Here is a 20924-nt window from a genome sequence, read left to right on the forward strand (position 1 = left end):
TTAAAACTATTCTCTCGATATATTTAAAACGTAAAGTTTTCTGGTGCTTTGACAGTTGACACTCATTATTTTTAAACGTTTCCGTCAAATTATGATAGGAGCATTCAATATCTTGGTGTTTACAAAATTTCAGTTTTATAAATATTGTTTTAAAAATTGTTTAACTTATAAATATGATGCGGTAAGTATTGTACACAACGTTGTTGTTGTTTTCTAAAAAATAAATACCTATATGGAAGGTATTTCTGATACCCTGAATTCCTGATATCCCTATCCCTTCGCAAAAGATATTACAAGTAATAAGTCAAGTTATAAGTGGAAAATCATAAGTACTATAATAAAAGATAATAAAAATGAATTCCTTCAAATTGTATGAAATTAGTTAATACGTTAACTAATTCACATAATATAAATAATTATATTTTCTTTACAGCTTAACCTGGCTAACCAAACTCGCTGAATTGAGAGACTATATGAATATTTTTAATTGGATATAAACATTCAATTGAAAATTGCCTATGTTTATTTAAACAACAAAAAGCAGAGTAGAATAATACAATTCTTGATCATAATGAGGAAAATTTTATTATAATAAATACTCGTTATTGCATTCTTCTTTGTTGTAAAACGAAGAACCAGGCGGCGGCTATTTTTGCAGTATTTACCTATAACACAGAATCCTTATAAAGGTTTAGGTGTGTCAATAATTATGCTATATTTTAATACACGGATTAATCGTTGAAGGAGTTGCAAGAGAATTTGGTAAAATACACGAGACCAACGCGGGCGGGAGCTCGTTTAAAATAAAATATTATATATTGGGGAATTATGATTTTGTTAAACCTGCCTAATTAATTTAATAAATATTATTGAACATAGTTTGTGCAATTATTTGTAGTTACACTGAATCTTCCAAGAATCAAAGTCGTTGATCTATAGCCAATTCTAAACGCGACATCTACTAAGTCGATAAAGGGGAATTGCCGTCCTGTTCCTCATCTTCGTCGATATTTTAATAATTTATTTATAATTACACTTCCTAAATTCGAAATACCCCAAAATATACAATTTTTGTTTTTGCCTAAATAAGATAATAGATACATCTTATTATTTTAAAGTTTTATTAAAATATAGAATGTAATATGTTCTAAATAATAATTTGGACACGTTCGACACAAAAAAGTTGAACAAAAAGTAACTTTTTTAGAATGGCTTATTCTGTCATAGTTGGAACGCGCAACTGTCAATCTTCATACAAATTGAACGAACGAAATCTGATTACCGCTAAGGTCACGTGGAAACCTAAACTGTCTCGTTTTTTCAATGTCATGGTACGGATTAGTGATGCATCTCTGTTACAGGTTGTCAATAGGCTTGCAATAAGAGCTCACGGTAGGTTACCAGGGGGGTCACAATTAAACATGGACTCAACTTCGATTGATTCAGTTTGTTTTGCCATTAAAATAACTAACTAAATTTCCATTAAAATAACAAATAGCTGATAAGCTGCTATAATTATTATATGTATTTCTCGAAAGCTTCTATAACTCGAAAATTCTATAACTTAATATAATGATAAACATGGTCTATTTTATAATAGGTAGTCCTTAAGTTTACCCGTCACCACAGGAAATGTGTACAATACAATGTTATCATTATAAACAACTTGTAACGATCCACTAGAGAGAATTCATTTGCTGTTTCGTGTTATAGCCCTTAGAACCAACGAAAGATTTAAATTAATTATTTTATTAAATAGAATTTATAATAAAATAGAAGTTAATATCAGAATACAAAGAAATATAGTTTGTTATGAATATAATAGATGTTCTATGTATATTAAGCAATCATTTGTTATATACAAGATTAATCTATATTACATTATAGTGTTTCTTATTTAATAAGTACAAAAAAATATTTTTTTTATTTAATATCCGGTCGCATGTGTTGTGGCTCCAATCTCGTTAGTACTCGGAATCTGCAGTGCATAATATAAAGCATTGAAAGCGTATTATTTGCTTTGCTCTTGCGCACCTGTTGATCTTCTAACTGAAGTATTTGATACACCTACACGATTTACTTCTAAAACATTGGCATCTTTTGATGGTTTTGTTTTACCTTATTGGACAGTGTAATTTTTTTTTTGTTATATAATTTAGCCCCAATTCAATTAAAATAAATACATGCTAAGTATTCTCTCTGAACTTGATTAACTTAAATGACTGAGCTTTAAAATCTGTGTCCAGTGGAACATTGGGTGCCAAATAAATTAACAAATTCCAAGACTGGCAAGCTCAGCAGTGTTGGTAGGTAGGTACGAACCTATTGACTTTCCGCCTATATGTGCTAACACTCGCTCGAGGAGTGTGGCTTAGACCCAAAAAGTCGACGGCATGTGTCAGGTACAGCTGATCACCTCCTTGCCTATTATAAAAACCAAATGATCTCGAAGCAGATTCAGAATTCGTAGGCTCAGACTTTTAAGGTTGTTATTCTTTTTTCCTAATTTTTATACACAGCATAAAAAAAACTTCTATTTAAAATTCCTTTTAAAACAAATGTGTAGAAAATGAAAAACGGCTTAATGTAGAAAGTTGCCAATACTGTTATTGTTATTTGAAGTAATCTCCGTTCCTCTCTGCACATCGTCGCATTCGATGGAACCACTGAGAAAAGCATTCCCATTCTTCCTAAGGGTTCTCTTCTATGGCATTTTCGTACCCTTATACCGCATCTTCAGGGCTCGTAAAGCGGTTACCTCGAATTTTGTGTTTAGTTCTTGGGTATAAAGTCACAGGGCGCCAGGTCAGGACTGTATGGCGGATGACTCATTATTTCAACACCTGCCATAGTCAAATATTCACCAGTACACGCGAAGGTGTTTCTGTTCGTCGATTAAAGTTGGGGATCTGGTCATCTGGTACAAAGCTTCCTGACTGCTAAATGTTCGTGTAATATTTTTTGAACTTGACTCATACCAATGCCTAGGCTTGCCCGTATCTGCTGATAGGTCACTCTCTTATTTTCCGCTATCATGCGTCGCACAGAACTGATGTTATCTTCAGTAGTCGCTGTTAAAGGACGTCCCTCACGCGGATCATCATTGAGATTGCTACGTCCACGCTTAAACTCGTTAAACCAACTGTAAATAGTGGTACGAGATGGGGCTTCATTAAGAAATGCTAATGGCAGCCTATCATAGCTTTGTTGTTGAGTAAACCTACAACGAAAGTCATAATAAATCATTAACCGAAAATTTTCTCACGTTAGGTTCATTTTCACGTTAGAGTTTTAGGTTTGCCGCCACTTTACAAAAACAAATGACAAATGAATACAATAGGATACCAAAGAGTTCTAAAATTCAAATAAAAAAAAATCATTAGAAATGTTTCTAACTGGCCCATTCTAAACATTTTCAGAGTTACCCACGTACACGTAAATTCGCATTGTTCATAAACAATGAAGTAATTACTGGATGACATATTGAATCTATAAATAAAACAATGATTCCCGAATATTTATTGATGAGCTAGCTGTGATGCCAACGTACCCATTATTTGAGGCGCCTGATGAGATTTATGATTATTTAAAGACATCAATTAACATTTGTCAGGGTTGTCGATACATAATTTTTAATCTTGTAAATGTGTGTACTTAAATTTGTTTACGTTTTTAGAATATTAGCTCAAATAAGACCTTTGAAAAATAAGACCATGGCTTTGAAAGCTCTAATGAAGTCCAAGACCTTTATTATTACCCGTGGAAGTCACGACCCTCAACGGATATTAATTATGTGGATTGGACCTTAGCGTGATGGTGAAACCACGCTGGTTTGTAGATCTGGTGGAGGTTGGGTACAATGCTTGCAAGGATTCGTCAGCATCCGTCTTTTAGACTCATGGACCCTTTGGACCCCCACTAAAGCATCTGCGAACCCAGGATTACAGCGCGTCCAAAGTTAGGCGCTCCAAGACGTTGTGTCTAGTATTCTCAACTTCTTTAAGGTAAATGTTGACCAAAATAATGTTCTAAGTTACGTTTATCGACAGCTCGTTTGTTACGATATGGGATATTTAAGAGAACTTGTGTTACCCCTAAAATTCAATCACAATCGTGTTGAGATCTCTAAATATAGAGGCTCAAGCCTCAACCCTAGTCAAGTTCAATGTTGTATCCGTAATATTTCGTCTCACGATGGGACGTCCACGTGCGTTGTAAAACCATGTTAACGAAATTGAAAGTAATTCCTATGTTATTAGTGTTATATAGCATTCGGTAATACGCCGGCCTTTAATCTATAAATATCTTTAGACCTTTCCATGGAGATCCGTGGGAATGTGTGGGTGTTAGAATGTATAAAATCGTTAATAGGTTGGATACACGTCTGTGTAATGTATTTGTTCAACGTAGATATATATTTTTATTTCAATATTTGACAAAGTTTAGGTAAAGTAAAAACAATATTATTTTGGATTATTCAGCAATCGGCCGCTTGACAGAAAATTTTTTTTTTACTAAACTTTAATTAAGAAAATTAACCAGATTTTTCTTAGTAATATATAAAGATACTTTGTTCTTAATAAAGAATACCCATTTCCAGTTATGAGCGCTTCTTTTTAGTTGCAATCATTGTTGATATTTATAGTATGAATTGATAGACATAATAATCTCCGATTGTCAAATTGTATACAATTGGTAACAGTTATAAATCGATACACCGAAAACGGATTTATTGATATTTTATGAAATGGCACGCTTTAGTTGCGGGCGTTAGATCGTCATTAGATGGTGATTTATGGCTGCGGTCAAATTTTAAAGTCTAACAAGGTGAATGAACTATGTATCATGTTGTCTTTTGTCTTATTTTTCGTTATATTTCGCGATACTAATATATTTTTTTCGCTCGTAATTGTGATTTCCTCTCATGTTGCCTAAGTTTCTCACACAATATTGGACATACTTTCCATAAGGTCGTAGATTCGAACTCACCAATGGAAGGTGTATTGGTGCCGGGGTGTGCATAAAAATCTGACGCCCAGACCAAGAGTTGAGGCGTGACTAGTTTTTTTGTTACCTATCTACTGTTTACCATTGAATTTTAAATAAAAACCATCAATACTGTTAACTGTTAGCTTGTAAATACTTACATTGTGTGTAAAGTGATGTCTAGATACGGTCCATGATACGCAATTACTTAAGAAGATGGCTGCTAAAAGCAGCGATCTGAAACAAAATATAAAATATACTTTAAATAAATTATTAATAAATTAATTACAGACTTTTTTATTAATATAATTAACTAAATGGCTTAATTTAGATCATGTTTTGTGTTTATTTATTAGACTTTTCCTACAAACTATTTCACAGCATTCTATAGCAACAATAAAATATATAACAAAATAAAAAGGCCTTATTATTTTTTGTAAAAGAACAAAGTAAACTTATACCTATACCTATATATATATCTATTTTCAATAAATTACACAATTGTTTTTCCTATTAATATATATATATATATGTATGTGAAGGCCTCCTCCAATAACCTCCAGGTTTTGGGTGAGTAGCTTCAAGCTGGAGGCAGCCGTTTTAGTAATGTCATCCGCTCATTTGGTGAGCGGTCATTCATTGTTTCGTTTCCAATAGGGCCTCCCATCGGTTCACTCTTATGATCCATCGATCGTTAGATAGTCGCTACTTGCCCTGCCCATTTAAGCTTTAGAGCATACTTTAGTGGATCAGCAGCTTTTATAACGCTCCATTTCTTTGTGTGTCTTATTTTATTAATTTTTCAAATATTAAGCATGCTCCGTTCTAAGCCCCTGTGCCAAGTTCTGAGTTTTCTTTTTAACTTCTCTGTATATTTTCAAGCCTGATAAGCATACGTTAGACATGGCAAGACACAGCTTGACATGTTTTTGGTTTTACGTAATACTGGCATATTGCTTTTAAAAACTTCCTTTAGACTCTTGTTCTAAGTATGTTGAATTCGCCTTTCGAATTCGAAATAGTTATTGTCCTTTTCGAATCTTATTTGTTTTCCCATATAGACATACTTGTTTGTATATTTCAGAATGTGTCTATTATCTGATATTGTCTTTTCCATACTGTTTGTCATTAGCATCATCTAGCTTTGTCTAGCTTCATTTAATGATTGAATCAATATAACATCTATTTTATTGTAACAATTGTATCTGTAGCAATATAAAATCGATTTTATTGTTACAATTAATAAGTTAAAAATAATTTCCAAAATGTTTCAAGACAGTGAACATGACTTCAGATCCTTAGCGATAGAAGCCGACACGTTTATCACTTTTAAATATCTTTGTAACCAACTACATCCTATGATAACCACTAAAGCGGTGGCCTTTTGAATGCTTTACACGTCGAAAAAGAATAAACGAAACAGGCGCAAATGTTATCTGCCCCTGCCTTATTCACAAAAACAACAGAATATTTATTTAAGTCAATCTATATCTATAGTCCGAATATCAATCTTTGGGTTGTCAAAATTCTTGCACCACTTACGTAGACGAAGGACGTTTTGATTAATATAAAAATGCAGGAGATATAAAGAAATAGTTATCCTAAACCTATGAATTAAAATAAGTTCAGATTGTTTTAGAACTTGCCATTGTTAAATTTATTTTATTATTGGGCTGAGTTGGCCTAGTGTCTTCAGCGTGCGACTCTGAGGTCGTTAGTTCGATCCCCGGCTATGCACCAATGGATTTTCTTTCTATGTGCGCATTTAACACTCGCTCGGTGTGAACGGTGAAGGAAAACATCGTGAAACATTGCTGTAGACCCAAAAAGTCGATGGCGTCCGTCAGGCACACAAGGCTGATCACCTACTTGCCTATTAGATTAACATATGATCATGAAACAGAAATACAGAATATGAATACAGAAATCTGAGGCTCAGACCTAAAAAGGTTGTAGCGCCATTGATTGTTGTTGTTAAATTTATTTACTGGTATTTGATGGGAATTGTTTGTTAAAATGATTACCTACTCCAAGATATAAATAGATAAAAGACAATATGATGATTATCAGAGAAACGGGCTTTGGATCCCGTGGGATAAATGTCGATAAATCTCTTTTAGAAAGTGACTGGGTTAATTACTATGCATGATTCGAACAAAACCTTATTAAGTTGTTATAAAAACTGTATTAAAATATTTCGATTCGACTTAACAAACTTGTAACTCGCTGTTAGATTTTTAGTACAGACACATAGCTATTATAGCTATATACTCACAAATAAATGAAAGACAATAACATAGCCATTTTATATGCCACCGAAAACTAATGTAAGCTTTTTGAAGACCTAATACTATTTTGGACTAGGACTCTGACGTAATAGAGTATTTTTAGCTATGACATTGTTAAAAGTTTATATGGTAGTATGGTAGTCTGATACGGAAGTCTCATCAGAATACGTAAAATAGTTATTATAACAGAACAAAAGATATTCTAATATTTATTTATTTCAGATCACAAACCACATTTCTGACTAGTGGCGTATTTGTAACTAAACATCATGAACATCGTTCGAGCATTCGCCTAGTAAAGTACACATAACGAAAATCTATGCCTTGTCTTAAAAGTAAACAATAAGTCTAATAATATCGACTATTGAGTTTTTGCACCACGAATTTCCTAGTTTCTCTTCTGAAATCATTGCTACCGATATTGAAAGAACTATTTGTATGAAATCGTTTATTAAAGCCTAAACATAACAATCTAATATATATAATAGTAATAATAAAAAGAAATTTAGAAAAGTTTGGTCCCTGTGGCAATGTACCTTTAACGCTGGTTTCCTCTCTGTATTGCGATGCTTCGTTGAGCGACGAAAGCAGCAGGTTCAGTGTCACCGGTAGGTACTGTCTACCAGGCGCCAACCATAATCTTTAATTACCGCCTGTGCACTTGAACCCCACTGCTCAAGAGTCTCTACTCGAATGGGAACAAAATTGATGTTGAAGGAAAGACTTGAATATTTGAGCCGTTTATTTTTTTTCCGCCTGCTCTGCGGACGCACTAGCTTTTTTGCTATATGTATTATATGTTTAAAATTGATCACTATAGCCATTGAACAGTGTTGGCCCCCAGTTGTGCACCAATTGACTTTCTTTCTTGTGCGCATTTAACGATCACTCGAACGGTGAAGGAAAACGTCGTGAGGAAACCGGCTTGCCTTAGACCCAAGAGGTCCACGGCATGCGTCAGGCACAGGAGGCTGATCATCTACTTGCCTATTAGATTTACAAATGATCATGAAACAGATACAAAAATCTGATCTCTCCAGACTGAAAATGTTGTGACGCCACTGATTTTTTTTTCACTATGTCCATTGGATGTTACCGAGTATCATCACTAACGTTGTCGTAAGAAGATATCTATGTAAAAATTTGTGCTAAGAGTACAGTGCCCTCGAAATTCGATTCCAAAGGAAGCGCCTGTCGATATAGTCTGTATATGTAGATTAATTGACAGTTGGACGCGGCGCGCAGATCGGTTTACCATCCTCCGGAACAAGCCATTTGTAATGCCAAGTTCATTATACAATGCCAGACACATTAATTATTATGATATTCATTTAATAATGGAGAACACATTGCTAATACGTTTGGAAGATATGACGAACTACAGATTCCTTATGTTTATCAAATATTTTGATTAAAATTAGTTTTAGTACTACAAATATTGTTGCAGTAATTTATTTATATTATATTCAAAAATGCGATCTTTATAAATAACAATACTTCTCCATTAATATCACAAAGCGTAAAGATTTGATTGTTTATTTGAATTGAATAGGCTTCAAAACTACCGAATCGATTTGAAATATTATTTTATTAGAATACATACATTATCCCTTAGGTAGGGTAACGAATTTTGGGTCCTCTTGTAAAACGTTACTTTAACGATTGAATAGGCGTTATTGTTAATATTATTTTCCACTTCCTAGTACTTTACACCACATAATGGTAAGTTAAAGAGTCAGTGAATTGGTCACGCAACGTTTTACTATTGGATGCAGAAGATTACGGCGCGTTTCACGGGGGAGGTCAAGAATCTCCAAAAATTGCGTGACGTTATACTTGAACGCTTCCTAAGAAGGGATATATAGCTATAGCTCGGTACAAATTTGACATCCTCATGGGTAGGGTACATAATAAACATGTGTTAGAGATGTTGCGGCTACAAGTATCTACCGATTAACTGCAAACTCTTGCTGGTTCTGGCGCGGACACTAACTTGCTAAGAGGTTCAGTACTTACGCGAGCATTGCGGTAAAGACTGACTTATTCATTTTAACAGTGACTGAATACACAAGAGTGGCAATGTCCCTTGCATTATATGAAAATGTTTAGGTATTTCTATTTCATTATATCGAATTTGCTTATAATGGATAAGGATAAAATTAATAAATATTATGAAACAAAAACCACGACTATTTTAAAAGAGGCTTTCTATTGTATGCATGTACCAAAGTATGCCCAACAGGTGTACACCTTGTAATCACAAATCTTTGGCTATGTTTGAATAGTGTTAGACAAACTGCAAAGTTATCATAGCTTTTGTGTGTCCACTTAACACAGATGGGTATGTTTGTACTTAACAGAGCCATTCAACGCGCTTGATTTCGGCAAATATTCATTATTTACTGTCTTTTATTTCTCCTCGTATATACTGTACTAAGTAAATAGCCATTTTGGTAACTTTTTAACGCTGTAAAGATGTCGTTTTGAATAAAGACTTTATATAATTCACTCTAGTGCACAGGCGCTAATTAAAGATTTAAGTTGTCGCCTGGTAGATAGTACAGGAGACCTCAGAGCTGGTGCTTTCCTCGCTCAACGAAATAGTATTGCAATACAGCTAGTTGCTGCCTGCATTGAAGGTACACTGCCACAGAGACCATATTTAAATTATTTTTATTACATTTCCGCCCAAAGCTCTGCTTATCGTTGAAGACTAGAGCTTACGTAGTCTGGATTGATTAAAAAAATCTACAGTCTCGTGTGAGTACAAAGTAACAGGTTTAAATATTCATTCCCAAATAATACTATCTTAACATAACTTAAACACAATGGTAGCAACTTTTTATATCTCTATAAACTACGTTCACGTGTGTGAAGTTCCAAGCTAAGTCATAGCTTTTGTAATGAAAGCAAGAGGTTAATTAGCACAGTAAGAAATAAAGATAAAACTAAATACAATCAGAAAAGTATGGTAGTGAGCTGTGTTGTTGACTCAGTACGCTCGCCGTGGACGCCCAGCACTGATGTAAAACCATTGAGAATATATTCATATATAAAGGGATAAAGAAAATAAATAAACCAACCTTATTATTACCTATGTCTGACCGACAATTAATACAATAAGGAGTAAAAAGTCTTTTGAACGGTGGATGCTGATCGTATAGCCCATTAATTAAATAATTCAAAACACGTAGTTTGTATGCAAAATTGATTGACGTACTTCCGATCGAGACAAGACGCCTGCGCGTCTGCATCAGCTATTAATATATAGTCTAAGAGATTAGACTACATGTACCAATACTTAAATTTGGTGTATAGCATCAAAGAATAAGTACTATAGAAACAGGGATTATATAGAGATTTCAGTTGGCCTGTTGCGTAAAAAAATATTTATTATATTTATATCATCACGCCTTTTCCCCGAAAGGATAGGCAGAGACCATAGACCTCCACCAGCTACGGTCCTGACATAGCTCTCTCGCTGCATCCTCTTTCATGACATTCACCATGCGTGCTCGTCCGTTATGAGTACTTTTAACTTCTCTAGTACCTCCTGCATTTGTTCCATTCATGTATGACAAGGACTACCCAACTCGATTTCACTACCCAGGGTTGCCTTGGATATCCTACTTGTAAAACGATTTAATTATATATTAATATATTATTAGTAAAAGTATTAAATTAAAATATATCAATCAACTACAATTTATTTTTTAACAAAAATCACAATTGATTTCAAATTCCATTTATTCTACTGGCTGAGTTTTATTACTAATTAATTGTATTAACTGTTAATCAGCTTATTTATAAAGAAGGGTATGAAAATACTAACAACTAAATAAAAGCAAAGTACTACGGTCCTACGTTTAAAGTACCTTACAAATCCTTACAAAAGTACCGTCTACCTCTAAAGATAGCACTATCTTTATCTTACCCTCTCAATTTACCATATCGCTCTCATTTTAACAAATCATTTATAACAGAGGTTTATCTCCTAGGTTCTGTGTTTACTAAAAATAACTGATGACGTGTGAAAAGTAGAAACGAGTTTCCACGAGAAACGCAAAAACAATTTATAGGTTTGGTAATGTAAACATTTGTTCGTTGTTATGAAGTTCCCAAGAAAATCAGTTTTATTTTAAACAGACCTAAAAGCTGGTTTGGCTCATTATGTACTAGTTTATTTATCTATTTTAACATAATATAAACGGAACACAACGTTATAAAAGTAATTAGGTAAGTTTATAATATTACTGATAATGGTTGAAATGGGTTTCAGATTTCCAAACAAAAAAAAATATTGCATTGCCAAAAAAACTTTACTTTAATTTAATAATTATGAATTAAAAACTACTTCGAGCCCACTGTTCATTCTGTTGCATCGGTGAATAATTCGTATTTATGGAAACATGTTCGAAAGTGCTGAAGTTGCGTCCTGTATACTTTCTATGACGAACTATAATAATGACTATGACTATTTAAGTATATAACCTTTGGAAATTGTAAAAGAATAAAAAGGTTAATGCATTTAAATTGAGCATCACAAACAGCATATACATAAGTAGGAATGAATAAATAAAAACTATTTATTAGTTTTCACAAAAACAATAAGAATAAAAATGTCATGTTAAAAACGGCCATCAAAATTAGTACGGATGGTTTGAGTGCCTTAGTTATGGTACAATGTAATAATAAGTCTAGGCTTAGAACAAGTCAAATGATATCATAGACAATGATCCACCAATTCTAATGTGGTAACTGTAAATGTCGTCATCGTTCTGGTGACACAATGCTACCATAGAGGGTCAGTCTGGGTATAAACAGATATATTCAATGCTATTTTTTATTATATATAAATATATATATATATCAAATTGAATACATAGGCGTAACTCAAGGCATTTTTTTTTACTTAAATATCATGTAACCAATATATCTAAAATATGCATGTAATATGACAATGAGAAATATTATTTCTTATAATATATCCCAAGGCATTAAAGGAAAAACTTATGTTGGTCCAAACTACTTTACTATAAAACATACAATAAATTTAACAGTTAATATAAGATTTTTCGGTGAGTTTTGTTTGTCAAAAACGTATTCGATTCTAAGATCAGGGAGACATGATATGCGTTAAGTCTCAACTCTGAAAACTTCGTTGGGATGTCCGATGTTTTACATAAGATGAATGTATAGAGATCGCTCCACTCGAATGCAGTAAATATCATACATATTTTCGGTTCTATAGTTTTGAATCAGTTTATAAGCTGTCTACACTACATTTTAAAATATTCATCGTTTTTATCCTAAATAAACAAACTAAATATCAATCACTCAGCTCGCGGTGTGTTAGGAACCATATTTTAGTGTTCCTACGCATTCGCCTACATTCTAAGTTGAATGGTTGCAATTTAGGACTCGCTTCAAAAAAATACTCAAGACTGCTTTAATATGATATTTGATATTCATATATATTACTTGTACTATAACGACTTTTAGAATCAACGCCGAATTAACGATTAATAAGATCTTAAAGAATATAATCGTTGAACGAGATTAAGGCTTTTATTTTTAAATATTTTTTTATTAAAATGGTAGTATTATTATATTATCATACCAATAACTCGTTAGGCTAATTCCTCCGAGGCACGTTTATTTTTCACTGTAACATAATTGTTCTAATTTTCAGACGTTAAACTGTTTAGCTCGCCCAATAGTAATTGCTTAGATCAAACAAACGTTTAAGCACATAAATAAGACCTAATTCTGCGATGGGAACTAGGTTTATCGCTTTAGTATAGACTCAAATGTGATGAAAAGCAAGACGCATATGACTCACGCAACTGATTGGAGTGTTCGAAAGAATTTATAACAAAAATCTTACAGTATTTACTATCAGCAGTGGGTAAAAAGAAGTCTGTGATGTGCAATCCCCAGGAATGTAGGAAAGGCGTTTCAAAGTCTGCTCCTGGGCCTATGTTCTTAAACGCAAATAGGATGATTAATCTACTCCGATCGTATCCCAAACATATATTTTTTCGTCGGGAATACTCTAGATGACCTTTGACGAAATAAGGCTAAAATTAATCCACTTAAATTACATTTTAATGCAAATATTATCAAAAACTAGGCGCAAATAAATGAATCTACAGAACAGACGCTAAGCCAGTTATCATTATTGTATATGTGAAACTTTGTATATAATATACCACAATAATTTTACAGTAAAAAATGCTGTCAAGAACATCTAGTAACTCCCTACTGATTGAATTAGTGAAAATTTGTACTCGTGAGAACGAACAGTGACAAGCCATGCAATTAATTTATAGTGTTAAAAAACTACGTCCAATTGCTGCCGATCTAGATAGGTCATATCCTAGACGTCGTTATAATCAATTAACATCGCAACGCGCTTCACTAACCCGGACATCGAACCCGTGCGACAAAAATTTAATAAACTTAGCTGTTAATGTTCATGTTTTAGTCTATTTTTATTAAGTACTAGCTCTGTGGTTCCATCCGCATCGGTCTAACGATATTCTCTAGCATAAAGCTTTTCTCGGTAAATAATCTTTTAAGTGCAAGAAGAATATTTTTTTGTTAGACATGGCAAAATTCCTAAAATTTTATAAGTATTATAGATTATATATATGTAAACGTTTAACCCTTTTAAGGGATAAAATATCACCTTTTTGTGTAGAAGTTTATCAATTATTTTAGATAAAAACCAATATTGACACCTCATTAGTAAATGTTTGACAAGGTCTGTGAACACGGGTGACCGCATCGTATTTAATTGTCATTAACGATTAAACTGATTTATTGTTAATTACCTGTGGTGCAAATAATTAAGCGATTTTTATGAACCATTAATAACCGTGCGATTTATCAGATAAAAACCGTAGCAAAACTTCGTAAAATTTAATTAACGTGTTGATTTTGGTTTTATTTTTAAATCTTTCTGTCAAAAGAAAATAATTTTAAATTTGGAAGGACGAACGCAGGCGAAACAAGCCAATAAGGTCCTATTGACATAATATTAAAAAAAAAGAGCCAATAATATATGTCTTGCCTAGAATTCAAGGCAGTTCGTTAATTTTCCAATTTAAGTTCTTCAGATTGGTGCGAGAATTACAAAATAATCTCGCGGCTTATCAAATATGGCTCAGAGGTCAAATAAGGAAAATCCACCTGAGGATCCTACTTTACTACACCTGTCATTTTAGAGCGTACCTGTGGCAAAATGCCAGCCTAGTACCAGGAAACTAGAAACGAATGGAAGGTATCCTTACCTGGCGCATGCGTTCCACCTGTCCTACCTGTTCCTATCACCATTTTACCTTGACATTGCAAGTGCGCTTCAAACAGTACCAATAAACAGCGTAGTTGGTTCAAGTTACATTGGTCATTAGATGGAGAAGCCTTTTGACCTCTTTGACGCACGCGCCCTCAGCGCCAGTTACGAATGGTGTTTTAACTTAATTAAACCCTGCATATAACGGCGCTACACGAAATATAAATTTAGCTTCTGCCTTCTTAAGTTAATAAAATAAAAGTAGTTTTCACGTTAAAAATCCTTATCACTAAATGCTTCTAAGTAATTTGTCAAAAATAAGGCCTTTGTCCGAAATTCATCTAAAGTCAATGACCGAGAAATCATTTAATAAGTAATTAGATGGCATGTCGGAACAGCGCAAAGCAATTAGTCGCGGCGTGCTGGGGTCAATATTTGTCTGGTCGATTTTCGGGTATCTTTGACAGTAAAATTTTATTTGCTTTCAGTAATATTGTACTTATTTGTTGCTAATTTTCCGTTTTTCGTCGTAAAATGCTGTGGTAAAATAATACACGTTAAACTTTTGGATTTCTACAAGATTAGATTAATTAATATTCTTGACAAAGATAGGGATATTTCTATATATACCAATGATACTTCTTATACCCAAGTTCGAAAAATTATACGGTATTTTTTACGTTCTATTGTTATCAAACTAGATTAAAAACAGGTTCTTATAAGCTTTTCCGGAGCTAAGGGTTTATTCAAAGATATTTTGTACCTGTATCTAATCGGCAATGTGTTTTTTAATGATAGGCCAAGAGGACTTAAATCAAAGGAGAAAACAATGGGTATGATAAAAATGTGTCCTACGTTTGAAAGCGTGAAAATTTTGCTAAAATTATGGTTTTCCTAAAGTAGATCTCGTCCCTGAATACGCGGACAGTGTGGGCGGCGGAAATGTTATCAGTAATTCCGGTCACTATCAATGTATTGCCGTCAAATGGCTACTTATATTCGGACCTCGTTGGCGCAAACGAAATTTCTATACCCTCTTACAACGCTTCAACCCTCGTCTACAGTAAGGTTTACACTCAGGAACTACAGAAGTAGTAACATACGTCATCGTAATACATTTGTATGAGACATATAGGGCCACAGTGTAATACTATTTTTATCTTAATCGAAGTAAATATCTTAGTTAGTCAAAGAAGTGTTCAAGTGATCAGCCAGAGCTATAATAACTCATCTATAATCAATTAAAGCTTCTAAAAACAAACTGTAATTGGTATTGTTAATAAAGACAACGATCATTATTTAATTTATTACATAATCGTGTTCGTAGTTTTAACAATTGGAACAAATTTGATAATTCATAAAAACCCTCTTTTTAATATAATTAAACTAAACGTTTTCTAAAACTAACACCGTAAATTACGACGACCATAAACTTTTAAAATAAAACTAATAGGACTAAGCCCACGAGAGCCTATAAAAATATGCCCATTATAAGTATAACGCCTACCGACCCCACATGCGGCTTGATTAGTTTTGATTTATAATATTAACTCGTCTGATGATGGGTCCTTTATGACTGGAGCTTTATATTTTGTTACCTGAAAAATACCAAAAATATTTTAAGCTTCGGAGAATCAGTTTCCATATTAAATTCGTATATGACCTAACCATAAATTAAATATACTTAGTAATATTATTTACTTATTGGAACTGGTAACAAAACTAGAAGTATGAGAATTTGAGAGCTTTAAAGTATTTGCATTCTCAGAAATTCCACAAATTCCCACTACGAGCACTCGTAGTTCTGTAAACTTACGGACAAGTCTTTGACCTTATGCTTGCTAACACCTTATAATATGTACATTTTAACCGTTACTAACATAGGTAAAATATAACCAGCGCAGTTATATATAACAATCATTTAAATTTATTACGATTAAGGATTTACAAAGGAGACACCTTAAAAAGCAGGATTTATAAACACACACAGGGACATTTTATATTGAACTGTAGGGTGTGCTCCGTGTGTGTTCCCTGCAAATCCTATAGGGGTTCGGGATAGAAACGGGAAAGCACCATGAGAGAGAAAATTCCTGTCTCTTTCTAACTAAGCACGTGCGTGATACTTTATTAAAAAATCCTGATTAAAAATCCTTGTATGATGTCATCCAAACTACACAACATTTGAAAATCCGCATTAGAAGATCCCCATAGGTTAGAAAAACAAACGTTAGCTTAGCAAATTCTAATCTCCTCACATACTCGTTCACCAGGATAACAGGGATGAATAGGAAGTCACTACCATATATGCCTTCGTGTGAGACGTGACATACGCCATAAGCATAACATACGCAACTCATCCAAGGGGTTGTGTGTTCTACTCCCCCTAACTAGAGCGTCATATGAACAAGAAGACCGTATACTATTATTTCTAAGCAAGGGGAAAAGAGACAACGATAGATAACCAAATAAATGTTAGAAAGAGTTAGGTATGGAGTTCAGGTTGCTATCAAGTCAAGTCGAGTCTGCGCATCTTGAAGTCGCGGGCGTTCTAAGGGTAGCGTCCATTCACTCTTTGCTTAGTATGTGGGCCTGGTACACGCTTTCCATTTTAGGACAAAACTCTATAAAAAAGGGCGAGGAGGACCCACGGGACTGACTTGACTGACGACGGACTTGCGTGCGAAAGCGTGTAGGGATTTTCTATAGGAAATCCATGAAGGAATGAATGATTTTATACGGAAAATGAATTACGTCAAACTTGATATAGCACTACAGTGATATGCACCGTTATTATTTTGACATAGCTATGCATTACAAGATTGATATTATGTAAGCATGAATAATCGCGGTTCATCTGCCGCTATTGTTGAACAGGGAAGTAGGACCAATAGACCGCGAAATACGACCATTATGCGTATTGGACGTCAATTGGGATGACTTCATTAGAATTTCTATTGCGTTATGCAACATTGAATAACTAACTGTATTAGTTTCGTTGCTGTGACTATTATTATTATTAAATAATATATAATTTTATTAAATACATATGTTAATGTAATTCGTAGGAGTGTTTTTCTAATGTTAAGTTTTGACAATCATTTAATGTGTAAACTGATTTTAAATCGCTGGATGAATTTGACTTGTGAAAAGTTTTCACTGTAATCAAAACTGTGTCAAGTTGCACGTGCTTCGTGAGCGAGTTTGACAGTTATACAAACACGGCCGTTGCACATCGGTAGTATTACAAACTATCATCAAACAATCGTGTAACTTTTAACACACACAAGATCTAATGGACCACGGAAGCGAGAGAAGTGTTAATTTTGCATTTTATCAAAATCGTAAATTTCGTTCTTTGTAAATCAGTTTATTGATGGTCTGGCGATAAAACGTTCGTTTCGGAGTTCACTCTTGCCTTTGTTACTGACATTTATCAACAATTTTGTATATTGAAGAACAAATTCTAAAGCATAGTACCGCACCTACAAAAGAAATCACGATAAAAAGTGACTACAAAAATTACCGCTATTCATCTAAGCTGCTTAATAAGATGAGAAAAGGGACAAAAAGTTTCCCTTTCGATGGAATGCCGCTCGGAACCCACAGGAATTCCTCTATCTCTCTCTAGCCGTCATAAACGGGTTTAGCTTTGATTAATGACCTATATTTTTTCTAACTTATTAAGGAAAGACAGGATATAGCAAAGTTGAATGGCAATTAAGTAAAACGTAATTTATCTATGACGAGTTTGTTTTACTATAATGTAAAAAAAGTCTCTTGCTAATGAAAGTTTAAAGGCACGGAGGAAATTCAAAAAAGGTTTTTTATTTAATATTTCCCGCAACTTCACATACATCAAGTCTCTTACTACGTTATGATTACCTAGTACTCTGGGTTGAATATCATTACGTCATATTTATTTATTTTATTTATTAATAAAATGTCTGTCTATCTATCTATATCTCTTTATGGGAAAGTAAAAATGTTTGTGCTTAAGTGACTGATACTGTGTAAACAAATTAAATACATTGTAATTTATTTGTAGCTCTAATTATGTTAGACATATTTTTATAAAGAAAGAAGAAAACCAGACCGCTTGAACAACCTAAATCTAGATACGTTTACATAAACCGCACATGCTTGCCTGTCTGTTTGATTGTTTGTTCTATGAATAATAAGCTACGCGCATTTCCAAGAATTTAATATAGCGTCATAAACTCTCAACATGTATGTGTATTTTGCCTGTTTTTAGATTTGCCAAAACTTTTTCATTTTTATATTGAAAACTTAGTTTGTATGTTTTAATATTGTATGCCAATTATGGATAGGATAAGAAGAAGCTATACACATATGCATTGTGTATTAATCAGAGGACAAGACATTCCAAAATATAACGTACTAAAATAATAAAAATATATTATTTGAGTCCAGGATGACGACGAAGTCTTTTTCTCTTCTCATACGAAAAACTATATAGATAATTATGCCATTAAGATCTGAACAGCATACGCTTATCAATAACTTAAAACACATTTAAAATAACGACTATGTTCCATTAAGACGAATCTCATTTGGGCTAATAACACGTATTACATTTTTGATATATATTATCAACACAAATTATTAAAACATGAAGGTGAAAGCGATTACCGAGAAATAAATATTATAATCCATAAAGCATTCCCTTACAACAATTACATCCTCTATATATTCGTTGTTGTTGTTTATGTTATGTTATATAAATATTAAATATATATGAGTTTTTATCCACCTCATTAAAATTACATTTATGAGATGACAAGATGGATCAACTTTGCTTATTGGAAATAGAGAACCAATTCGGATGAATTAGCCCTTATATGGGCCGCATTCTTTGATCGCAGACTATGCAAAAAATGGGCCGACAAAAGAGACGAAAACAAAAACACAGAATTAGTGTTGTGCGAAAGTCGATAATTTCGTTAAAGAAGGAAAAGTGCTTGCTTTACGAAGAGTCTAGGAAAACATACATAATTAATTAATTTACTTCACATAAACCATCAACAGCACATACAAACTTAATCATACTAAACTTTATTTTAATTTAAAAGTACCAGGTATGTATTAACAACTAGGAGTTAAGACGAACCGTGTACAGAAAAAAATGTGTGAAAGCATTTACGATTTGTAATCAAATACCTTATCGTCTTCCATGAATTTAAATAATTATTTGATTTCCCAGGACTTCTAATCTCATCTTAATTAAAACCGTATGTCCTTAAATTCATAGACAACGAAATTAATAAAGTAAATGGGGTGTTAATAATATTACTTCTTTAAAACTAATTAATAATGCTTGTTTATGCTTGTTTTTGTCTTTTCTAGCCTGCCAGAAAATAATATTTTTTTGGGAAACGTGATTAATTTAAGTTTGGCTTTGTTTGTAGAGACAGTTAATGTTTCTATGGAGTTTAAGGTGGGATAAATAATGAAAGACCTTTGTTTATTACATATACTAACTGCTTGCGACTTCCATAATTTATGAAACTATGATTGCTTTACTATTCTGTGGAGTTTTAATGTACGTAACGATCTAAATATGAATTTATTGTAGATTCGGAATATTCTAGATATTATTGATTGAGAAATCATTCTAGAAGGTCAACTGGTGACTGGAGTATCGTTTCTTTTAAGACACAAAATAATATTAAATTGTATTAAACATCCTATGCTGTGAAGAAAGTTCAAGTTTTTATATTTTTTGTTACAGGAGGCAAACGGGCTCACCTGATGTTATGTGATATCGCCGCCCATATACACTCAAAATGCCAGAAGGCTCGCGGTTTGTTGCCGGCCTTTTAAGAATTGGTACGCTTTTTTTCTTGAAGGACCTTAAGTCGATTTGGTTCGGAAATACTTTAATGGGTAGTTCCACATAGTGGTGCGCGGTAAAAACTGTTTTAAGAAACGCTCAGTTGCGAAACGACGAACGTCTAGGTGATACAGATAGCATTCCATATTGTGCCTCGACGTCCGATGATGAAACTCCGCTGCAGGAAAAGGGAGAAGTACTTTTAGTAGGAAAGAAACTACACCTGTGCATCTCATGAATTATCATGGGCAACAAGAACTATTGTAGTCATTAGGTGTACGGTCCGAACATTATATACATCGCAGTAAAACCGTACTTAGCACATTTTATGACATTGGAGAGAGTAAGAGTACATCAAAGGCCTAGGCCATAAACTTGATTCGAGCCGGCCTTAAACGCGTTCGGATAATCGGAGACGAATTGGTCCAAATAATAAGCGGATGCAAATTAACGTGTTTTATCTGTATAGCATGTCACCAACCTGCGGTTATTATAATTA

General features: G+C 33.5%; 1 protein-coding gene and 1 long non-coding RNA gene across 4 annotated transcripts in view; one reads left to right on the top strand and one right to left on the bottom strand.

Moving 5' to 3' along the window:
- The window catches only part of LOC123716169 (papilin), a 63788-nt gene that overhangs the window by 27034 nt on the left and 15830 nt on the right, over window positions 1-20924 (bottom strand). For all 3 annotated transcript variants that reach the window (XM_045671778.1, XM_045671777.1, XM_045671776.1), the window contains exon 2: window positions 5148-5223. In XM_045671778.1, coding sequence (XP_045527734.1) covers window positions 5148-5223 — 76 coding nt within the window. The remainder of the gene's footprint in view (window positions 1-5147; window positions 5224-20924) is intronic.
- LOC123716170 lies at window positions 213-878 on the top strand. Its single transcript, XR_006754519.1, has 2 exons — window positions 213-296; window positions 434-878. It is a non-coding gene; the product is annotated as an uncharacterized LOC123716170 (long non-coding RNA).

Source organism: Pieris brassicae, chromosome 11, assembly GCF_905147105.1.
Source record: "Pieris brassicae chromosome 11, ilPieBrab1.1, whole genome shotgun sequence".
NCBI lineage: Eukaryota > Metazoa > Arthropoda > Insecta > Lepidoptera > Pieridae > Pieris > Pieris brassicae.